At 36.7% G+C, this 22,380-nt stretch overlaps 3 protein-coding genes across 3 annotated transcripts; all 3 read right to left on the bottom strand.

Moving 5' to 3' along the window:
• Positions 1-5,950: 5,950 nt before the first annotated feature.
• On the bottom strand, positions 5,951-7,531 carry LOC143021431 (uncharacterized). Its single transcript, XM_076178889.1, has 2 exons — positions 7,495-7,531; positions 5,951-7,381 (listed from the first exon to the last, which is right to left on the bottom strand). The coding sequence occupies exons 1-2, from the start codon at positions 7,511-7,513 to the stop codon at positions 6,774-6,776; spliced, it is 627 nt and encodes a 208-aa protein (XP_076035004.1). The 5' UTR covers positions 7,514-7,531; the 3' UTR covers positions 5,951-6,773.
• Positions 7,532-11,163: 3,632 nt separating this feature from the next.
• Positions 11,164-12,025, bottom strand: LOC143021769 (uncharacterized). Its single transcript, XM_076179483.1, has 2 exons — positions 11,989-12,025; positions 11,164-11,880 (listed from the first exon to the last, which is right to left on the bottom strand). Exons 1-2 carry the CDS (start codon positions 12,005-12,007, stop codon positions 11,273-11,275), a joined length of 627 nt encoding a protein of 208 aa, XP_076035598.1. The 5' UTR covers positions 12,008-12,025; the 3' UTR covers positions 11,164-11,272.
• Positions 12,026-20,306: 8,281 nt separating this feature from the next.
• Positions 20,307-21,194, bottom strand: LOC143021778 (uncharacterized). Its single transcript, XM_076179499.1, has 2 exons — positions 21,160-21,194; positions 20,307-21,051 (listed from the first exon to the last, which is right to left on the bottom strand). The coding sequence occupies exons 1-2, from the start codon at positions 21,176-21,178 to the stop codon at positions 20,444-20,446; spliced, it is 627 nt and encodes a 208-aa protein (XP_076035614.1). The 5' UTR covers positions 21,179-21,194; the 3' UTR covers positions 20,307-20,443.
• Between the last annotated feature and the right edge of the window lie 1,186 nt (positions 21,195-22,380).

Genomic DNA, 22,380 nt, shown 5'->3' with positions numbered 1-22,380 from the left:
TTGCTCTTTACAAATATTCCAAGATGGAGCATTAGACCCTATAAAAAGAGTAACAGAAAGGATAGATGACAACAAACTACCCATTCCAAAACCAGATTTTACAAGTAATTTCATTATGTATTAACTTCTGTCCCTTGGCATTCAACTAAGTACAATATAGATAAAACTACGGTCTCCCTATGGGGCCACCGTTTAGTGTAATAGCTGCGAATCTTTTCTTGGAGACATTAGAATTAGACAATATACAAAAAATAATAGGCAGACACACCACATGGATTTGATATGTAGACGATATATGAATCATAGCACCCAAAACTACAAACATCCAAAACAAAGTCCAATTATCAAATAATGTAGAACAAGAAAGGTGTTTATCATTTTTAGACACAACAATCATTAGAACAGATTGCCGCCCAAAATATAAGATACACAGGAAAGAAACAAAAAAGAAGATTATGCCCACATTTTATCAGGTCACAGTGAAAGAATTAAATCAGGTATAATCATTGGGTTCTTCCTACGCGAATATAGAATATGTAGCATAGAGTATATGGAAGACGAAATAAAACACATAGTTTTAATATTTCAAAAATTACGATATCGTAAGAGATAAATTAGTCAAAAAGAAAAGGACAAGAAATAATGGAAAGAACAACAAGTAAGAAAGAAGAAGAAGAAAATAATAAAAACAATATATTAGTAATCCCAAACTCTACAGCAGTCACAAAACTAAAAAAATAATAAAACAACCCAACATTAAAATAAGTAAAAACACAGAACATAGAATGGGAAAAATAATAACAAAGAAAACAACTGACATTAAAAATGAAAATAGCATTGTGTACAAAATTTTCTGTACCGGGTGTGATCAATTGTACTATCGAGAGAATGGACAAGGAATTGCAAAACGGACACAACACAAAAACGATGTTGGATCACACAGAACCAGCAACTCACTTGTAACACACATGGACAAAACAGGACACCTATAGAATTGGAAATACATAGAAATATTACACCAAGGACTCAACAAGAAAATGAGAAAAGTTATAGAAGCTGCAGAAATAAGTAATAATAATTCTAATAACAACCGAGGAGGATTTATCATATGGGTCTCCCAGCGGCATCACTAATCAACGATTGGAAGAGACGAAAATGAAGGAACTAACAACACGCGTAAATTATATATAAACTGTGTATCTATCCTCTAGATGTAGTACCTTGAAAAAGACCAGATGTCGAAACGTCGGTAATGAAACTCAAAGCTCTTCTCGTATTTCCATTTCCTTTTTGTCCTAAACTTTTTCATGATGAATGATAATCATATGTACACACACACACACACACACACACACACACACACACACACACACACACACACACACACACACACACACACACACACTCACATTCACACACACACACACACACACATCTACACACACACACACACACACACACACACACACACACACACACACACACACACACACACACACACATATATATATATATATATATATATATATATATACATATACATATATATATATATTACACAGAGGAACCCACAGTCGGAGAAAGAATAAACTTCGAATAAAGAAAAATCCTATATTTCGGCTATCAACTGTAGCCCTCTTCAGGAAAGTCTCTTTCCTGAAGAGGGCTACAGTTGATAGCCGAAATATAGGATTTTTCTTTATTCGAAGTTTATTCTTTCTCCGACTGTGGGTTCCTGTGTGTAATTTACAAATGTGCTACTACATTTCTGTTTAGAAATACATATATATGTATATATACATATATATATACATATATATGTATATATATGTACATATATATATTATATACATATGCATATATATACATATATATATTATATACATATATATATATATATATATATATATATATATATATATATATCGTTGAAACAAACAGCAATATCTACACGAATGATCTTCTGATGTCTAATCATAGAATTGGCTTCTGTATAAAAAACTCTTCCGAAGGATATAAGTCAAACGTAGTAAAAGAGAAAGTAGAATTTAGTGCTTGACGTTTTATTCACTGTATATTTGTAAAAGTAATGGCAAGAGTTCTGAGTTCCGGGTCTTGTGTATAAAAAAAGTAGATCAGATATCAAAATTCACATGCAATAGATGTAAAGAGAGAAACGTATTGGTCAATCAGGTGTGTCGATGACGTGAAAATATGGGCCAATGAGGTGTGCCGGTTACGGGAGGCTAAGGTGCTGACGTCATTAGTCGAGTTGGCTTCATCATCCAGTGTATGTCTCTTCTGGGGGACGAAATGACCACGAATCCCTGTGTTTGCAGATTTATTGAAGGCGTTCTCCCCCATATTAATAGAGCTTCAAGAATTTGCAGTCTTCTTGTGTCTTGTGATTGCTCTTTTATCATAGGCCTAGTAAATGAAGTATTGTGGCAAGTTCCAATGTGCGCCTTTGGAATTTAATTTTGTAAATGTAGGCCGATTTTTCTGGTAAATCTAGGGGTGCAGAAACCCATGTATGGACTTTAAGTTCCATTGTCTGCATACGAGTATATATCCCTAGAAAAATGTTCTAGCACAGATGGTTTGCTAGTGAAATTGTTATTGAGTAGGAGATTTGATGACTTCTTGTTTATAAGCAGATGTCGAAATTCACACTGATAGAGGGCTGACTGGCTTGACATGACGATGGGCAAAATATAACTTGGGTGTGGGGCTGAGGATGATTTTGATGTGAAAACAAAGACTCCCTGGTTCCATTTTATTGTAAATTTCCGTTATTAATCCCCTTGCATAGCAACGGTGACTTTGAATTATTTTCTACAAGTTCTTCTCTTCAGGACGACCAAACTCTTCGTTCCTGGAGTAGAAGAAGGAAGACTCAGCGCAGGGGATAGCAGCGAACTGGTCCACGCAGGTCAACTCACTCTGGTCGAAGACTCGGCCCTCACCACACATGAAGCTGTACTGATGGGTCTCGACGCGACCGTCGTCGAAGAGGTATGGATTGCACACGTGGAAGACTTGGCAGTTGTTTCTCTCGTCGGCGTAGAAGCCGTAGGGGCGATCGCCGCACGAGAAGGAAACGTCGATCTGAGCCATCAAGAGGGAAGCTCCTGAAGGAAGATTGAGGGGTTCGAAGACGCCCTCGACGGGGAACTCGGAGTCAGAGCTGCGAACTTGAGCGGAGAGCTGGCTGCTTCTGTCCTGGATAGAGCTCAACTGGCTGCCACTAAATTTGGAGCCCGAGGAGGACTGGAACTGGCCACTGCTGCTGAATCCAGTCTGGAACTGACTGTTCTGATTGTTGAATCTTTGCTGAAGGCTATTGAGTACCTCCTGCTGTCCTACACCGCCAAATGTACCCTGTCCAGCAAGTTTCACAGCAGGAAACTGTGGCTTTGCCGAGACGACGGCAGCGAGCAGAACTGAAACGATACAAATTATTAAATGTTATCTCCATCCACATCCTACCTCGTAAGAAATAAAAAACGTACCATTCAACTTCATCAACGAAATTAGAACTTTTTCACTTACCAGCTGCAAGACAATTCATGTTGAGCGTTGGCAGGGCGAATTCACAGTCGAATGTTTTCCCGACAGTTGAAACGGCCTTTATGTAGTGCTGTCTACCTGACTAGAAAGGCCAGGCATCGTGGGAAACGTGCCAAGGACAAACAGTCGCCAACGTGTGCTTTCACTTCCAGGTCCGAATTGTGTGCATAACTAATAAACGTTTTATATGTATTTCGATTAATCTTTATACAAAATATTTTGGTTGTAATTTGGCCACCTTTGACATGAATAGATTTACGAGACCCAACCTATGTTTATAAAGCGACGCATATAGCTAGATGTTTACAGTTTTATTAATTGCCTGTCAGATGGGAATGAATTGTTAATGTCTACCAGAAGTCTGATAAGGTGTGCTTTTTACTAAAGCCAAACATTTCTAAATTTGTCTATAGCACAATATATATTGCGATTAGGTTTAGAGCAAATTCATGTGAAGAAATCGTTAAAGGTTGATATATTTAGTATCTTGAAGTGATGAATATTTTGGTGGATAATTAGTTCAGCTTCAGATTCGGAATTCCTGATGATATGGGTCTCAATGAGATGCCTGGTTTTTGCACTTTAGGCATCCCACTGAGACTCATAACTTTAGGAATCAGTAGCGCACTACACAGATTAGCCAAACAGTTAGCCAAACCAGTTTCACAAATGTTAGGATCAATAAGTGGAACCAATAAAAAACTCAAAATATATGACAAATAGAGTAAAATATATACAATTTAAAGTCAAGACGTAATATTGCTCTTTACAAATATTCCAAGTAATGGAGCATTAGACCCTATAAAAAGAGTAACAGAAAGGATAGATGACAACAAACTACCCATTCCAAAACCAGATTTTACAAGTAATTTCATTAGGTATTAACTTCTGCCCCTTGGCATTCAACTAAGTACAATATAGATGAAACTACGGTCTCCCTATGGGGCCACCATTTAGTGTAATAGCTACGAATCTTTTCTTGGAGACATTAGAATTAGACAATATACAAAAAATAATAGGCAGACACACTGATATATGATAGACGATATATGAATCATAGCACCCAAACTACAAACATCCAAAACAAAGTCCAATTATTAAATAATGTAGAACAAGAAAGGAGTTTATCATTTTTAGACACAACAATCATTAGAACAGATTGCCGCCCAAAATATAAGATACACAGGAAAGAAACAAAAAAGAAGATTATGCCCACATTTTATCAGGTCACAGTGAAAGAATTAAATCAGGTATAATCATTGGGTTCTTCCTACGCGAATATAGAATATGTAGCATAGAGTATATGGAAGACGAAATAAAACACATAGTTTTAATATTTCAAAAATTACGATATCGTAAGAGATAAATTAGTCAAAAAGAAAAGGACAAGACATAATGGAAAGAACAACAAGTAAGAAAGAAGAAGAAGAAAATAATAAAAACAATATATTAGTAATCCCAAACTCTACAGCAGTCACAAAACTAAAAAAATAATAGAACAAACCAACATTAAAATAATTACAAACACAGGACAAAGAATAGGAAAAACAATAACAAAGAAAACAACAGACTTTAAAAATAAAAATAGCATTGTGTACAAAATTCCCTGTACCGGGTGTGATCAATCGTACTATCGAGAGAATGGACAAGGAATTACAAAACGGACACAACACAAAAACGATGTTGGATCACACAGAACCAGCAACTCACTTGTAACATACATGGACAAAACAGGACACCTACCGAATTGGAAATACATAGAAATATTACACCAAAGACTCAACAAGAAAATGAGAAAAGTTATAGAAGCTGCAGAAATAAGTAATAATAATTCTAATAACAACCGAGGAGGATTTATCATATGGGTCTCCCAGCGGCATCACTAGCAATCAACGATTGGAAGAGACGAAAATGAAGGAACTAACAACACGCATAAATCATATATAAACTGTGTATCTATCCTCTAGATGTAGTACCTTGAAAAAGACCAGATGTCGAAACGTCGGTAATAAAATTCAAAGCTCTTCTCGTGTTTCCGTTTCCTCTTTGTCCTAAACTTTTTCATGATGAATGATAATCATATGTACTGACACACACACACACACACACACACACACACACACACACACACACACACACACACACACACACACACACACACACACACACACACACACACACACACACACATATATATATATATATGTGTATATATATATATATATATATATATATATATATATATATATATGTATATATATATATATATATATCGTTGAAACAAACAGCAATATCTACACGAATGATCTTCTGATGTCTAATCATAGAATTGGCTTCTGTATAAAAAACTCTTCCGAAGGATATAAGTCAAACGTAGGAAAAGAGAAATTAGAATTTAATGATTGACGTTTTATACACTATGTATATTTGTAAAAGCAATGGCAAGAGTTCTGAGTTCAGGGTCTTGTGTATAAAAAAAAAGTAGATCAGATATCAAAATTCAAATGCAATAGATGTAAAGAGAGAAACGTATTGGTCAATCAGGTGTGTCGATGCCGCGAAAACATGGGCCAATCAGGTGTGTCGATGACACGAAAACATGGGCCAATCAGGTGTGTCGGTTTCGGGAGGCTAAGGTGTTGATGTCATTAGTCGAGTTGGCTTCATCATCCAGTGTATGTTTCTTCTGGGGGACGAAATGATCATGAATCCCTGTGTTTGCTTATTTATTGAAGGCGTTCTCTCCCATATTAATAGAGCTTCAAGAATTTTTTGTTTTCTTGTGTCTTGTGATTGCTCTATTATCATAGGTCTAATAAATGTAGTATTGTGGCAAGTTCCAATGTGCGTCTTTGGAATTTAATTGTGTAAATGTAGGACGATTTTTCTGGCAAATCTAGGGGTGCAGAAACCCATGTATGGACTTTAAGTTCCATTGTCTGCATATATATCCCTAGAAAAATGTTTTAGCACAGAGGGTTTGCTAGTGGAATTGTTCTGGACTAGGAGATTTGATGACTTCTTGTTTATAAGCAGATGTCGAAATTCACACAGACTGCCTTGACATGACGATGGGCAAAATATAACTTGGGTGTGGGGCTGAGGATCATATTGATGTGAAAACAAAGACTCTCTGGTTCCATTTTATTGTAAATTTCTGCTATTAATCTCCTTGCATAGCAACGGTGACTTTTAATTATTTCCTACAAGTTCTTCTCTTCAGGACGACCGAAATCTTCGTTCCTGGAGTAGAAGAAGGAAGACTCAGCGCAGGGGATAGCAGCGAACTGGTCCACGCAGGTCAACTCGCTCTGGTCGAAGACTCGGCCCTCACCACACATGAAGCTGTACTGATGGGTCTCGACGCGACCATCATCGAAGAGGTATGGATTGCACACGTGGAAGACTTGGCAGTTGTTTCTCTCGTCGGCGTAGAAGCCGTAGGGGCGATCGCCGCACGAGAAGGAAACGTCGATCTGACCCATCAAGAGGGAAGCTCCTGAAGGAAGATTGAGGGGCTCGAAGACGCCCTCGACGGGGAACTCGGAGTCAGAGCTGCGAACCTGAGCGGAGAGCTGGCTGTTTCTGTCCTGGAAAGAGCTCAACTGGCTGCCACTAAATTCGGAGCCCGAGGAGGACTGGAACTGGCCACTGCTGCTGAATCCAGTCTGGAACTGACTGTTCTGATTGTTGAATCTTTGCTGGAAGCTATTGAGTACCTCCTGCTGTCCTACACCACCAAATGAGCCTTGTCCAGCAAGTTTCACAGCAGGAAACTGTGGCTTTGCCGAGACGACGGCAGCGAGCAGAACTGAAACGATTCAAATTATTAAGTGTTATCTCCATACACATACTACCTCGCAAAAAGACAGAAAGCCTGCCATTTAACTTCACCAACAAAATATTAGAACTTATGTCACTTACCAACTGCAAGACAATTCATGTTGAGCGTTGGCAGGGCGAATTCACAGTCGAATGTTTTCCCGACAGTTGGAACGGCCTTTATTTAATGCTGTCTACCCGACTAGAAAGGCCAGGCTTCGTGGGAAACGTGCCAAGGATAAACACTCGTCAACGTTTGCTTTCACGTCAGGTCCGATTTTTGTGCGTAACTAATAAACGTTTTATATGTGTTTCGATGACTATTTATACAAAATATTGTGGTGGTAATTTGGCCACCTTTGATATGAATAGATTTATGAGGCCCAACATATGTTTACAAAGCGACGCATATAGCTGAATGTTTACAGTTTTTTTTTAATTGCTTGTCAGATGCGAGTGAATTGTTGATGTCTACCAGAAGTCTAATAAGATGTACTTTCTTACTAAATAAGACAAACATTTCTAAATTTGTCTATAGCAAAATATATGTTATGATCAGGTTTAGGCTTCAATTTATGTGAAGGAGTCGTCAAAGATCGATGTGTTTAGTATCTTGAAGAGATAAACATTTTGGTGGATAATCAGTTCTGCTTTAGATCCGGAACTCCTGATGTTATGGGTCTCAATTGAGATGTATGGTTTGTTCACTTTAGGCATCCCACTGAGACCTATAACATCAGTAATCAGTAGCGCACTACACAGATTAGCCAAACAATTAGCCAAACCACTTTCACAAATGTTAGGATCAATAAGCGGAACTCATGTAAAGAATTCAGGAGATATGATAGATAGATTAAAAGATATACAATTTAAAGACAAGAAACTATACAGCCTAGATATAATATCGCTGTTAACAAATATTCCAAGAAATGGAACAGTAGACGTTCTAAAAAAGTAACAGAAAGGATAGATGACAATAAACTACCCACTCCAAAACTAGATTATTTATAAGTAATTTCATTATGCATTAACTTCGACCCCTTTTCATCGAACCAAATAGAATATAAATAACACTATGGTTTCCCTATGGAGTCATCGTTTAGTGCAATAGCTACAAATCTTTTCTTGGAAATATTAGAAATAGACAATTTACAAAGAATAATAGGCAGAGACACCACACGGCTAAGATATGTAGATGATATATTAATCATAACACCCAAAACCACAAACACCCAAAACAAAGTTCGATTATTAAATAATGTACACGAAAAGATGAAGTTCACATTAGAAGAAGAACAAGAAGGATGCTTATCATTTTTTGACACAACAATCATTAGAACAGATTCCAACCACAGAAAATAAACCAACAAAGAAGATTATGTCCACTATTTATCAGGTCATAGTGAAAGAATTAAATCAGATATAATTATTGTGTTCTTCCTACGCACACACAGAATATGGAGCATAGAATATATAAAGACAAAATAAAACGCATAGTTTCAATATTTCAAAAAACAAAATATCCTAAGAGATCAGTTATACAGTCAAAAACGAAAGCACAAGAAATAATGGAAAAGGACAACAAGTAACAACGAAAAAGAAGAACAAAGGATTACAAAGGATTACAAAGGCGGAGCATGCCGACAGGAGACCTTTTGATCCATATCTAGGTCGGATGCGAATGATAAATAAAAACTATAATAATATAAATAACAAATAAGATACATAAATAAATGCATAGGTATAGTTAAATAATAAACAAACAGGTAAATAGTAAATAATAACAAATTGACATATAACTAATAATAGATGAAAATCACAGACAAATGATAACAAAACAGAAACAAATAATATAAGATAAATTATAATCATTACAGCATCTTAGTTAGGTATTTATCTAAATGATTCTTAAAGCTTCGAACTGAACTACATTGCACTACCTGTGCAGGAAGTTTATTCCATTCATTAACTACAATATATTAGTAATCCCAAACTCTACAGCAGTCACAAAACTAAAAAAAGTTATAGAATAAAATAACAATATCATAATTACAAACACAGGACAATGAATAGAAAAAATAATAAAAACAAAACAACAGACTTTGAAAATGGAAATAGCATTGCGTACAAAATCCCCTGTACCGGATGTGATCAATCGTACTATGGAGAGAGGGGACAAGGAATCACAAAACGGACAGAACACAAAAACGACGTTATATCACACAGAACCAGCAACTCACTTGTGACACAAATAGACAAAACAGGAAACCTTCCGAATTGAAAAAAAAAAAGAAATATTACACCAAGGACTCCACAAGAAAATGAAAAAAGTTATAGAAGCTGCAAAAATAAGTAATAATAATTCTAATAACAACCGAGGAGATGATTGATCACATGGTATCTCCCAACGGCATCACTAGCAATCAACGATTGGTGGGGACAAAAAAAATGAGTTAACAACACACGTGAAATATATATATATATATATATATATATATATATATATATATATATATATATATATATATATATATATATATATATATTGTGTATCTATCTTCTAGATGTAGTACCTTGAAAAAGACTAGTATCGAAACGTCGGTAATAAAACACAACGCTCTTCTCGTGTTTCCGTTTCCTCTTTTTCCTCAAAATTGTGACGATGAGTGATAATCATATATACATATATATATATATATATATAATATATATATATATATACATGTATATATGCATATATATATATACATACATATACATGTTTATACATATATATATATATATATATATATATATATATATATATAGACTAGTATCGAAACGTCGGTAATAAAACACACAGCTCTTCTCGTGTTTCCGTTTCCTCTTTTTCCTCGAAATTGTGACGATGAATGATAATCATATATACATACATACATACATATATATATATATATATATATACATATATACATGTATATATACATATATACATACATACATATACATGTGTATACATATATATATATACATATATACACATATATACATGTATATATACATATATGTATATATATATATATATATATATATATATACATATATGTGTATATATATATATATATATATATATATATATGTCGTCCAAAGAATCTAAATCAAACTTAGGAGAAGAGAAAGTAGAATTTAATGCATGACGTTTTGCACATTATACAAAGAAATGTTTTGATCAATCAGGTGTGTCGATGCCGTGAAAACATGGGCCAATCAGGTGTGTCGGTTTCGGGAGTCTGAGGTAAGGTGCTGGCGTCATTAGTCGAGTTAACTTCATCATCCAGTGTATGTCTCCTGGGGGACGAAGTTACCATGAATCCTTCTGTTTGCAGATTCATTGAAGGCGTTCTCTCCCATATTGATAGAGCTTCAAGAATCTGTAGTCTTCTTGTGTCTTCTGCTAGCTCTATTATCTTAGTTTTTCTTCCGTTATAGGCCTAGTAAGTGTAGTATTGTAGCAGGTTTCAACGTGCGTCTTTGGAATTCCATTTTGTAAATATAGGTTGATTCTTCTGGTATAAGGGTGCAGAAACCTATGTATGAGGAATGAAGGGACTTGAAGTTCCTTTGTCTGCATGCATATCCATACACAAAATATTGTAGCACAGATGGTTTGCTGATGAAATTGTTCTTGAGTAAGGGATTTGATGTCTTCTTGTTTATTAGTAGATGACGAAATTCACTCTGATAGAGGGCTTACTGTTTTGACATGACGATGGGCAACATATAACTTGGGTGTGGGGCTGAGGATCATATTGATGTGAAAACAAAGACTTTCTGGTTCCGTTTTATTGTAAATTTCTGCTATTAATCCCCTTGCATAGCAACGGTGACTTTTAATTATTTCCTACAAGTTCTTCTCTTCAGGACGACCGAAATCTTCGTTCCTGGAGTAGAAGAAGGAAGACTCAGCGCAGGGGATAGCAGCGAACTGGTCCACGCAGGTCAACTCGCTCTGGTCGAAGACTCGGCCCTCACCACACATGAAGCTGTACTGATGGGTCTCGACGCGACCATCGTCGAAGAGGTATGGATTGCACACGTGGAAGACTTGGCAGTTGTTTCTTTCGTCGGCGTAGAAGCCGTAGGGGCGATCACCGCACGAGAAGGAAACGTCGATCTGACCCATCAAGAGGGAAGCTCCTGAAGGAAGATTGAGGGGCTCGAAGACGCCCTCGACGGGGAACTCGGAGTCAGAGCTGCGAACCTGGGCGGAGAGCTGGCTGCTTCTGTCCTGGAAAGAGCTCAACTGGCTGCCACTAAATTCGGAGCCCGAGGAGGACTGGAACTGGCCACTGCTGCTGAATCCAGTCTGGAACTGACTGTTCTGATTGTTGAATCTTTGCTGGAAGCTATTGAGTACCTCCTGCTGTCCTACACCACCAAATGAGCCTTGTCCAGCAAGTTTCACAGCAGGAAACTGTGGCTTTGCCGAGACGACGGCAGCGAGCAGAACTGAAACGATACAAATTATTCAGTGTTATCTCCATCCACTTCATACTTCGTAAAGAAAAGCCTACCATTCAATTCCATCAACGAAATATTATGAGTTATGTCACTTACCAACTGCAAGACAATTCATGTTGAGCGTTGGCAGGGCGAATTCACAGTCGAATGTTTTCCCGACAGTTGGAACAGCTTTTATATAATGCTGTCTACCCGACTAGAAAGGCCAGGATTCGTGGGAAACGTGCCAAGGATAAACACTCGTCAACGTTTGCTTTCACGTCAGGTCCGATTTTTGTGCGTAACTAATAAACGTTTTATATGTGTTTCGATTACTATTTATACAAAATATTTTGATAGTAATTTGGCCACCTTTGATATGAATAGATTTATGAGGCCCAACATATGTTTACAAAGCGACGCATATAGCTGAATGTTTACAGTTTTTTAATTGCCTGTCATATGCGAGTGAATTGTTGATGTCTACCAGAAGTCTAATAAGGTGTACTTTTAACTAAAGAAGACAAACATTTCCAAATTTGTCTATAGCATAATATATCTTGCGATCAGGTTTAGAGTAAGTTTATGTGAAGGAGTCTTCAAAGATCGATGTGTTTAGTATCTTGAAGAGATAAACATTTTGGTGGATGATCAGTTCTGTTTTAGATCCGGAACTCCTGATGTTATGGGTCTCAATTGAGATGCCTGGTTTGTTCACTTTAGGCATCCCACTGAGACCTATAACATCAGGAATCAGTAGCGCACTACACAGATTAGCCAAACAATTAGCCAAACCACTTTCACAAATGTTAGGATCAATAAGCGGAACCCATCTAAAGAATTCAGGAGATATGATGATAGATTAAAAGATATACAATTTAAAGACAAGAAACTATACAGCCTAGACATAATATCGCTGTTAACAAATATTACAAGAAATGGAGCAGTAGACGTTCTAAAAAAGGAACAGAAAGAATAGATGACAATAAACTACCCATTCCAAAACTAGATTATTTATAAGTAATTTCATTATGCATTAACTTCGACCCCTTTTCATTGAACCAAATAGAATATAAATAAAACTATGGTTTCCCTATGGAGTCATCGTTTAGTGCAATAGCTACAAATCTTTTTTTGAAAATATTAGAAATAGACGATTTTCAAAGAATAATAGGCGGAGACACCACACGGCTAAGATATGTAGACGATATATTAATCATAACACCCAAAACCACAAACACCCAAAACAAAGTTCGATTATTAAATAATGTACACGAAAATATCAAGTTCACATTAGAAGAAGAACAAGAAGGGTGCTTATCATTTTTTGACACAACAATCATTAGAATAGATTCCAACCACAGAAAATAAACCAACAAAGAAGATTATGTCCACTATTTATCAGGTCATAGTCAAAGAATTAAATCAGGTATAATTATTGTGTTCTTCCTACGCATACACAGAATATGCAGCATAGAGTATATAAAGACAAAATAAAACACATAGTTTCAATATTTCAAAAAATAAAATATCCTAAGAGGTTAGTTATACAGTCAAAAACGAAAGCACAAGAAATAATGGAAAAGGGCAACAAGTAACAAAAAAAAAAAAAGAAGAACAGTATATTAGTAATCCCAAGCTCTACAGCAGCCACAAAAGTAAAAAAAAAAAAGTTATAAAACAAAGCAACATTAAGATAATTACAAACACAGGACAATGAATAGAAAAAATGATAAAAACAAAACAACATACTTTGAAAATGGAAATAGCATTGTGTACAAAATCCCCTGTACCGGATGTGATCAGTCGTACTATGGAGAGAGTGGACAAGGAATCACAAAGCGGACACAACACAAAAAGCGATGTTATATCACACAGAACCAGCGACTCACTTGTAACAGACAGACAAAACAGGACACCTTCCGAATTGGAAAAAAACATAGAAATATTACACCAAGGACTCAACAAGAAAATGAGAAATGTTATAGAAGCTGCAGAAATTAGTAATAATAATTCTATTAACAACCGAGCAGGTTTTATCACATGGATCTCCCCCAACGGCATCATTAGCAATCAGTGATTGGAGGAGACGAAAAAAAGAGCTAACAACACACGTGAAATATATATATATATATATATATATATATATATATATATATATATATATATATATATATATATATATAATATTGTGTATCTATCTTCTAGATGTAGTACCTTGAAAAAGACCAGTGTCGAAGCGTCGGTAATAAAACACACAGCTCTTCTCGTGTTTCCGTTTCCTTTTTGTCCTCAAAATTGTCATGATGAATAATAAACATATATACATAAATACATTAATATATATAAATATATATATATATATATATATATATATATACACATATATATATACATATATATATTATATATATGTATATATATATATATATAAATATATATATATATATACTGTATATATGTCGTTGAAACAAGCAGCAATATCTACAGGAGTGATCTTCTGATGTCTAATCATAGAATTGGTTTCTATAAAAAAAAGAAAATAAATGAAAAAAAAAATCGTCCGAAGAATCTAAGTCAAACTTAGAAGAGAAAATAGAATTTAGTGCATGGAATTTTGTACATTATACAAAGAAATGTAGATTAGATATCAAAAGTCCGCTCGTGACCTCTCTCAGTCCGCTCGTGACCTCAGCTCAGTCCGCTCGTGACCTCAGCTAGAGACCTCGTTTTTCTGCACAGACACCAGCTAGCGAATTCCTGTGAATTTTATATCTCCGAATAGTGTTAAGTGATTGTGTTGTGTTTTTGTAATTGTATACGTATAGCGCTATACAGTTACAGATATAATATAAAGTGCAGGGTTCTATTTAATTTCAAAACAGTTTTCTGTTACCGTACTCCAAAGGTAGGAGAAATAGTATAAGGTAAGCAGAGTAAGCTTCGCGTATTTAGTTTATTAGAGACCGCTTTGATTTTTGTTGTTGTTGATTTGTATTTTCTCTTTGCCGTTTTTATTGCTTAAGGGGGAGCGAAATGGCTTGTGAAGGTTGCGTGAACCTAGAGGTCCGTCTCAGGATGTGTGAGGAGGAAATTCGGCTTCTCAGGAGTGCGCTCCGTGAGAAGAGTGAACCCTCCCCACAACCCAAAGAGCGTTCCACTTCTTCACCTACTGTCACTGCCATGAGCGAGTGGCGCTCCGTGGGGTCCCGTTTGTCGAGCCCGCGTTCGGTAGACGTGTGCCCTGTGGAGCAACCGCTGGCTCTAGTCAATCGTTTTGCTCTACTGGAGGATGAAGTGGCTGAAAACCAGGAGTTCTTGGTGGTGGGGGACTCCATGGTTCGAGGCTATGACGACATCCTGCAGCGAAAGACTAAGCGACGTTGCAAGCTTGTATGTCAACCGGGCCGTGGGATTGTTGATTGTACCCGGTCCATCAGGGAGCAAGGACGGAAGAACACGGTTACGATTGTTCATACGGGAAGTAACGATGTAGGTAGGGTGAGATCAGAGGAGCTTGTTCGGAATTACAAGGTCCTCCTTCAGGAGATGAAGGAACGTGGGAGCCGTCACGTAGTCTGTGGGATCCTCCCGAGGATCTACGCAGGTTCGTGTTGGAACAGTAGAGCCATAGGGATCAATGATAGGATATCGCAGTTGTGCACACAATTGGGATACCACTTTCTTGATCCTTGGTATCTCTTTTCTAGGCGCCATGACCTTTACGCTTCTGATGGGATCCACCTTACCCGCAGAGGCAAAGATGTTCTTACAAACCTCATTGTGGGAGTTTGTAATGAACTAGCTCCTTTTTTAGGGTAGAAGGCCAAAGGGAAGGGGAAATAGAATGTACTTGGGAAAACAGTGTAGAGTATAGCATTAATGTAGAACAATGTACCAGTATAGGACAAAATATAATTTTAGGATTTAATGTCGCTAGAGGACGAAATGTCACATTAGGATATAATGTCATAGGCCAAAATGTCACAATGGGATGTAATGACAGTGGAGGACAAAAGATCACGATGGGAAGTAATGATAGTGGAGAACAAAATATCACGATAGGATGTAATGATAATGGAGGAGAAAATATCACGGTAGGATATAATGTCATTGAAGGCCAAAATGTAATTTTAGGAAGGGATACCGGACAGAATGTCAATGAAGGCCAAAATATCATGATAGGATGTAATGTCGCTAGAGGACGATATGACACATTAGGATGTAATGTCATTGGACAAAATGTCACAATGGGATGTAATGACAGTGGAGGACAAAAGATCACGATGGGAAATAATGATAGTGGAGAACAAAATATCACGATAGGATGTAATGATAATGGAGGAGAAAATATTACGGTAGGATATAATGTCAGTGAAGGACAAAATATAATTTTAGGAAGAGATACCGGACAGAATGTCAATGAAGGCCAAAATATCAAGATAGGATGTGATGACAGTGATCACGATGGGATGTAATTATAGTGGAGGACAAAATATCACGGTAGGATATAATGTCACTGGAGGACAAATATAATTTTAGAAAGGGATGCCGGACATAATGTCACTGAACGATGGGAGGCCGGCGTGAATCACGGTGACGTAGGGGGACAAAATGTACAAAATAGATCGGATGACCGTAATCGACCAGATGTCCGTGATGGGGGAAATTTTAATTTAGATAGGAGAAAAGTTAATGAGGCATTGAATGTCAATGAAGGACCAAATAATAATAATATAGAGCAAGGCATAAATAAAAAACAAAATGATAATATAAGACATGATATTGAAACTCAAAATGTGACAAAAAGAAATAATCACGAGTTTCTTAAAACTATGTACTTTAATGCTCGTAGTATTAGGAACAAATTTCAAGAAATACAGGCGTATGTCAAAAGCGAAAATCTCGATATGATAGGAATAACTGAGACATGGTTAAATGGTACAGAGTTCGAAGCTGAATTTAATATTGCGGGATTTAAACACTTTCATCAGGATAGAAACCACAAGAAAGGTGGGGGTGTTCTATTGTACGTTAAAAACAATGTTCATGCTTGTGTTTTAGAGAAAGTGAAACAGGATGCATATGACAGTTTGTGGGTTGAGTTAACCCTAACAAATGGACAAAAAATGAATATAGGTGTAATATATAGGCCAAAGACATTATCATTAGCAGACGACAAACTGTTATTTCAAGAACTGTCTAGTTTCTGCAACCGGGATTTATTGATAATGGGTGATTTAAATTTTACTGACATTGATTGGATGACCCTTGAACATGGCCATATAGGTAGTCGCTTGATTGATTTTCTTGGTGACAATTACTTAATTCAGCATGTAAAAGAGCCCACAAGATATGGAAACTTGCTCGATTTATTGATCACTAGCCGCGAAAGCATGGTAACTGATGTAGAAGTCGGTGAATCTGTTGCAAATAGCGATCACAATTTAGTCAGATTCAAACTCCTAAACAATTTTAGAATAGATACTTGTGCTTCTAAAATACCCGATTTCAGTAAAGCTCAGTTCATAGAACTACGTCAGGAGCTTCAGCTTACAGATTGGGAGGCAAAATTAAACGAAAGTCCTGTAGATCAGATGTGGGAAATATTTCAAAATACGCTCACTAAGATGATTCAAACTTACATTCCTTTTAAGGACAGACGTCCCCCAAATCAGGCTCGCCCAAAGTGGCTCGACAAAGAAACTGAAAAAAGTATTGCTAAAAAGAGACAGGCTTATAAGAAATATAAGTGCTCGGGTGCATCTAATGACTATGAAAGTTATGTATCAATACAGAGAGATTTAAAAAAGACAATAAGAAAAAGAAAACGACAAAACGAAATGAACATCGCTGATAAATCCAAAGAGAATCCCAAAGAATTCTATAGTTACATTAGAGATAAAAAGGTTGTTAGGAATCACATTGGTCCACTATTATCTGCTGACGGTCAACTTGAATATTCAAATGAAGGAATGTGTAATATCTTAAACAATTATTTTAGCTCGGTATTCGTAAACGAAACACCTCAAAGTGAATTCCAAACTGAAACCTGTGAAAAGTCTGGGGTAAACTTACTCACTACGGTAAATATAACAAAAGAAAAAATTAAAAGGTGTATAGACAATCTCAAAGTTAATAAAACACCAGGGCCTGACGGTTGGCATCCAAGAATCTTAAAGGAAATGAAAAATGAGATTGTTGTTCCATTAGAAATTATTTTCAAGAAATCCATCATATCCGGAGATGTCCCAAGAGAATGGAAGCTAGCTAACGTTACTCCCATATTCAAAAAAGGTGACAAAAAGAAACCAAATAACTATCGGCCTATAAGTTTGACTTCGATCGTAGGAAAAATAATGGAAACTATCATCAGAGATGATATCGAATATCATTTAGAAAGTAACCGTTTGATAAATGATAGCCAGCATGGTTTCAGACGGAAACGTTCTTGCGTGACTAACTTACTCGAATTCTACAACACAGTTATCTCGAATTATGACAAAAGAAACAATATAGATTTAATATATCTAGACTTTGCAAAAGCTTTTGATACCGTCCCACACGAAAGACTACTCACTAAATTAGCTTTGCATGGAATAAGTGGTAGCCTATTAGGTTGGACTAGTAATTGGTTGAAAGGTCGAAAACAGAGTTGTTTTAAATGGAAAAACTTCTGGATGGAAAAATGTTGCAAGTGGAGTTCCTCAGGGTTCCGTTCTTGGGCCACTTCTATTCATAGTATATATAAATGATATAGACCATGGACTAAAATCTACTGTTTCCAAATTTGCTGATGATACAAAACTGTGCGGAGTGGCAAATGATCACTCAAACCAATTAGATATTCAAGAAGATTTAGATCAATTACAGCAATGGTCTGAAAAGTGGCTAATGAAATTTAACACAAGTAAATGCAAGGTAATGCACATAGGTAAAAATAACAGTAAGTACGATTACAAGTTATTTGGAAATTCGTTAACAAAAGTGGATAGTGAAAAAGATCTCGGCGTAATTATCAGTAATGACCTCAAATCATCCAAGCAGTGTATTTCAGCCTCTGAGAAAGCAAATAAGATTCTGGGATTGATTGCGCGATCTTTTGATTTCAAAAGTCCATCACTCATTAACAAGCTATATAAATCGTTAGTTCGTCCACATTTGGAATATGCTGTTTCCGTATGGTCACCGAATCTCATTAAAGACATTGACAGACTGGAAAAAGTACAACGGCGAGCCACAAAACTGATTCCAAATATCAAAAATAAATCATACGAAAATCGACTTAAGCACATGAATCTGTTTTCCCTAAAAAAAGCGTAGACTCAGAGGTGACTTGATACAGGTCTTTAAGATTTTAAAGGGAATTGACATCAAAAGTGACAAAATTTTCACATTGAATGAGAATCAGACAAGAAACAATGGTCTCAAACTGTCCGGAAATAGATTCAATTTGGAAGTAGGTAGAAACAACTTTGCCAACCGTGTAGTTAATGAATGGAATAAACTTCCTGCACAGGTAGTGCAATGTAGTTCAGTTCGAAGCTTTAAGAATCATTTAGATAAATACCTAAGTAAGATGCTGTAATGATTATAATTTATGTTATATTATTTGTTTTTGTTTTGTTATAATTTGTCTGTCTGATTTTCATTTATTATTAGTTATATGTCAATTTATAATCATTTACTATTTACCTTTTTGTTTGTTATTCAACTATACCTATGCATTTATTTATGTATTTTATTTGTTATTTTTACATTACTATAGTTTTAATTTATTATTAATATGATTTTTTTTTATTTATTTTTTTTTGCATCCGACCTAGATATGGATCAAAAGGTCTCCTGTCGGCATGCTCCGCCTTTGTAATCCTTTGTAAAGAGAGAAACGTTTTGGTCAATCAGGTGTGTCGATGCCGTGAAAACATAGGCCAATCAGGTGTGTCGGTTTCGGGAGTCTGCGGTAAGATGCTGACGTCATCAGTCGAGTTAGCTTCATCATCCAGTGTATGTCTCTTCTGGGGGACGAAATGACCACGAATCCCTGTGTTTGCAGATTCATTGAATGCGTTCTCTCCCATATTGATAGAGCTTCAAGAATCTGTAGTCTTCTTGTGTCTTGTGCTTGCTCTATCATCTATTATCTAACAACATAGGCCTAGTAAGTGTAGTTTTGTGGCAAGTTTCATCGTGCGTCTTTGAAATTCCATTTTGTAAATGTAGACTGATTCTTCTGGTAAATATAAGGGTGCAGAAACCTATGTATGTGGAATGAAGGGACTTGAAGTTCCATTGTCTGTACGCATATCCATACACAAAATGTTGTAGCATAAAGGGTTTGCTGGTGGAATTGTTCTTGAGTAGGAGATTTGACGTTTTCTTGTTTATTAGTAGATGACGAAATTCACTCTGATAGAGGGCTTACTGGCTTGACATGACGATGGGCAAAATATAACTTGGGTGTGGGGCTAAGGAAAATATTGATGTGAAAACAAAGACTTTCTGGTTCCGTTTTATTGTAAATTTCCGCTATTAACCCCCTTGCATAGCAACGGTGATTTTTAATTATTTCCTACAAGTTCTTCTCTTCAGGACGACCGAAATCTTCGTTCCTGGAGTAGAAGAAGGAAGACTCAGCGCAGGGGATAGCAGCGAACTGGTCCACGCAGGTCAACTCGCTCTGGTCGAAGACTCGGCCCTCACCACACATGAAGCTGTACTGATGGGTCTCGACGCGACCATCGTCGAAGAGGTATGGATTGCACACGTGGAAGACTTGGCAGTTGTTTCTCTCGTCGGCGTAGAAGCCGTAGGGGCGATCACCGCACGAGAAGGAAACGTCGATCTGACCCATCAAGAGGGAAGCTCCTGAAGGAAGATTGAGGGGCTCGAAGACGCCCTCGACGGGGAACTCGGAGTCAGAGCTACGAACCTGGGCGGAGAGCTGGCTGCTTCTGTCCTGGAAAGAGCTCAACTGGCTGCCACTAAATTCGGAGCCCGAGGAGGACTGGAACTGGCCACTGCTGCTGAATCCAGTCTGGAACTGACTGTTCTGATTGTTGAATCTTTGTTGGAAGCTATTGAGTACCTCCTGCTGTCCTACACCACCAAATGAGCCTTGTCCAGCAAGTTTCACAGCAGGAAACTGTGGCTTTGCCGAGACGACGGCAGCGAGCAGAACTGAAACGATACAAATTATTCAGTGTTATCTCCATCCACTTCATACCTCGTAAAGAAAAGCCTACCATTCAATTCCATCAACGAAATATTATGAGTTATGTCACTTACCAACTGCAAGACAATTCATGTTGAGCGTTGGCAGGGCGAATTCACAGTCGAATGTTTTCCCGACAGTTGGAACAGCTTTTATATAATGCTGTCTACCCGACTAGAAAGGCCAGGATTCGTGGGAAACGTGCCAAGGATAAACACTCGTCAACGTTTGCTTTCACGTCAGGTCCGATTTTTGTGCGTAACTAATAAACGTTTTATATGTGTTTCGATTACTATTTATACAAAATATTTTGATAGTAATTTGGCCACCTTTGATATGAATAGATTTATGAGGCCCAACATATGTTTACAAAGCTACGCATATAGCTGAATGTTTACAGTTTTTTAATTGCCTGTCATATGCGAGTGAATTGTTGATGTCTACCAGAAGTCTAATAAGGTGTACTTTTAACTAAAGAAGACAAACATTTCCAAATTTGTCTATAGCATAATATATTTTGCGATCAGGTTTAGAGTAAGTTTATGTGAAGGAGTCTTCAAAGATCGATGTGTTTAGTATCTTGAAGAGATAAACATTTTGGTGGATGATCAGTTCTGTTTTAGATCCGGAACTCCTGATGTTATGGGTCTCAATTGAGATGCCTGGTTTGTTCACTTTAGGCATCCCACTGAGACCTATAACATCAAGAATCAGTAGCGCACTACACAGATTAGCCAACCAATTAGCCAAACCACTTTCACAAATGTTAGGATCAATAAGCGGAACCCATCTAAAGAATTCAGGAGATATGATAGATAGATTAAAAGATATACAATTTAAAGACAAGAAACTATACAGCCTAGACATAATATCGCTGTTAACAAATATTCCAAGAAATGGAACAGTAGACGTTCTAAAAAAGGAACAGAAAGAATAGATGACAATAAACTACCCATTCCAAAACTAGATTATTTATAAGTAATTTCATTATGCATTAACTTCGACCCCTTTTCATTGAACCAAATAGAATATAAGTAACACTATGGTTTTCCTATTGAGTCATCGTTTAGTGCAATAGCTACAAATCTTTTCTTGGAAATATTAGAAATAGACGATTTTCAAAGAATAATAGGCGGAGACACCACACGGCTAAGATATGTAGACGATATATTAATCATAACACCCAAAACCACAAACACCCAAAACAAAGTTCGATTATTAAATAATGTACACGAAAATATCAAGTTCACATTAGAAGAAGAACAAGAAGGGTGCTTATCATTTTTTGACACAAC

Source organism: Oratosquilla oratoria, chromosome 42 (assembly GCF_046742065.1).
Source record: "Oratosquilla oratoria isolate Oo_2021 chromosome 42, ASM4674206v1, whole genome shotgun sequence".
NCBI lineage: Eukaryota > Metazoa > Arthropoda > Malacostraca > Stomatopoda > Squillidae > Oratosquilla > Oratosquilla oratoria.
The sequence above is the reverse complement of the archived record's forward strand: the minus strand, read 5'-3'. Positions and strand labels throughout refer to the sequence as shown.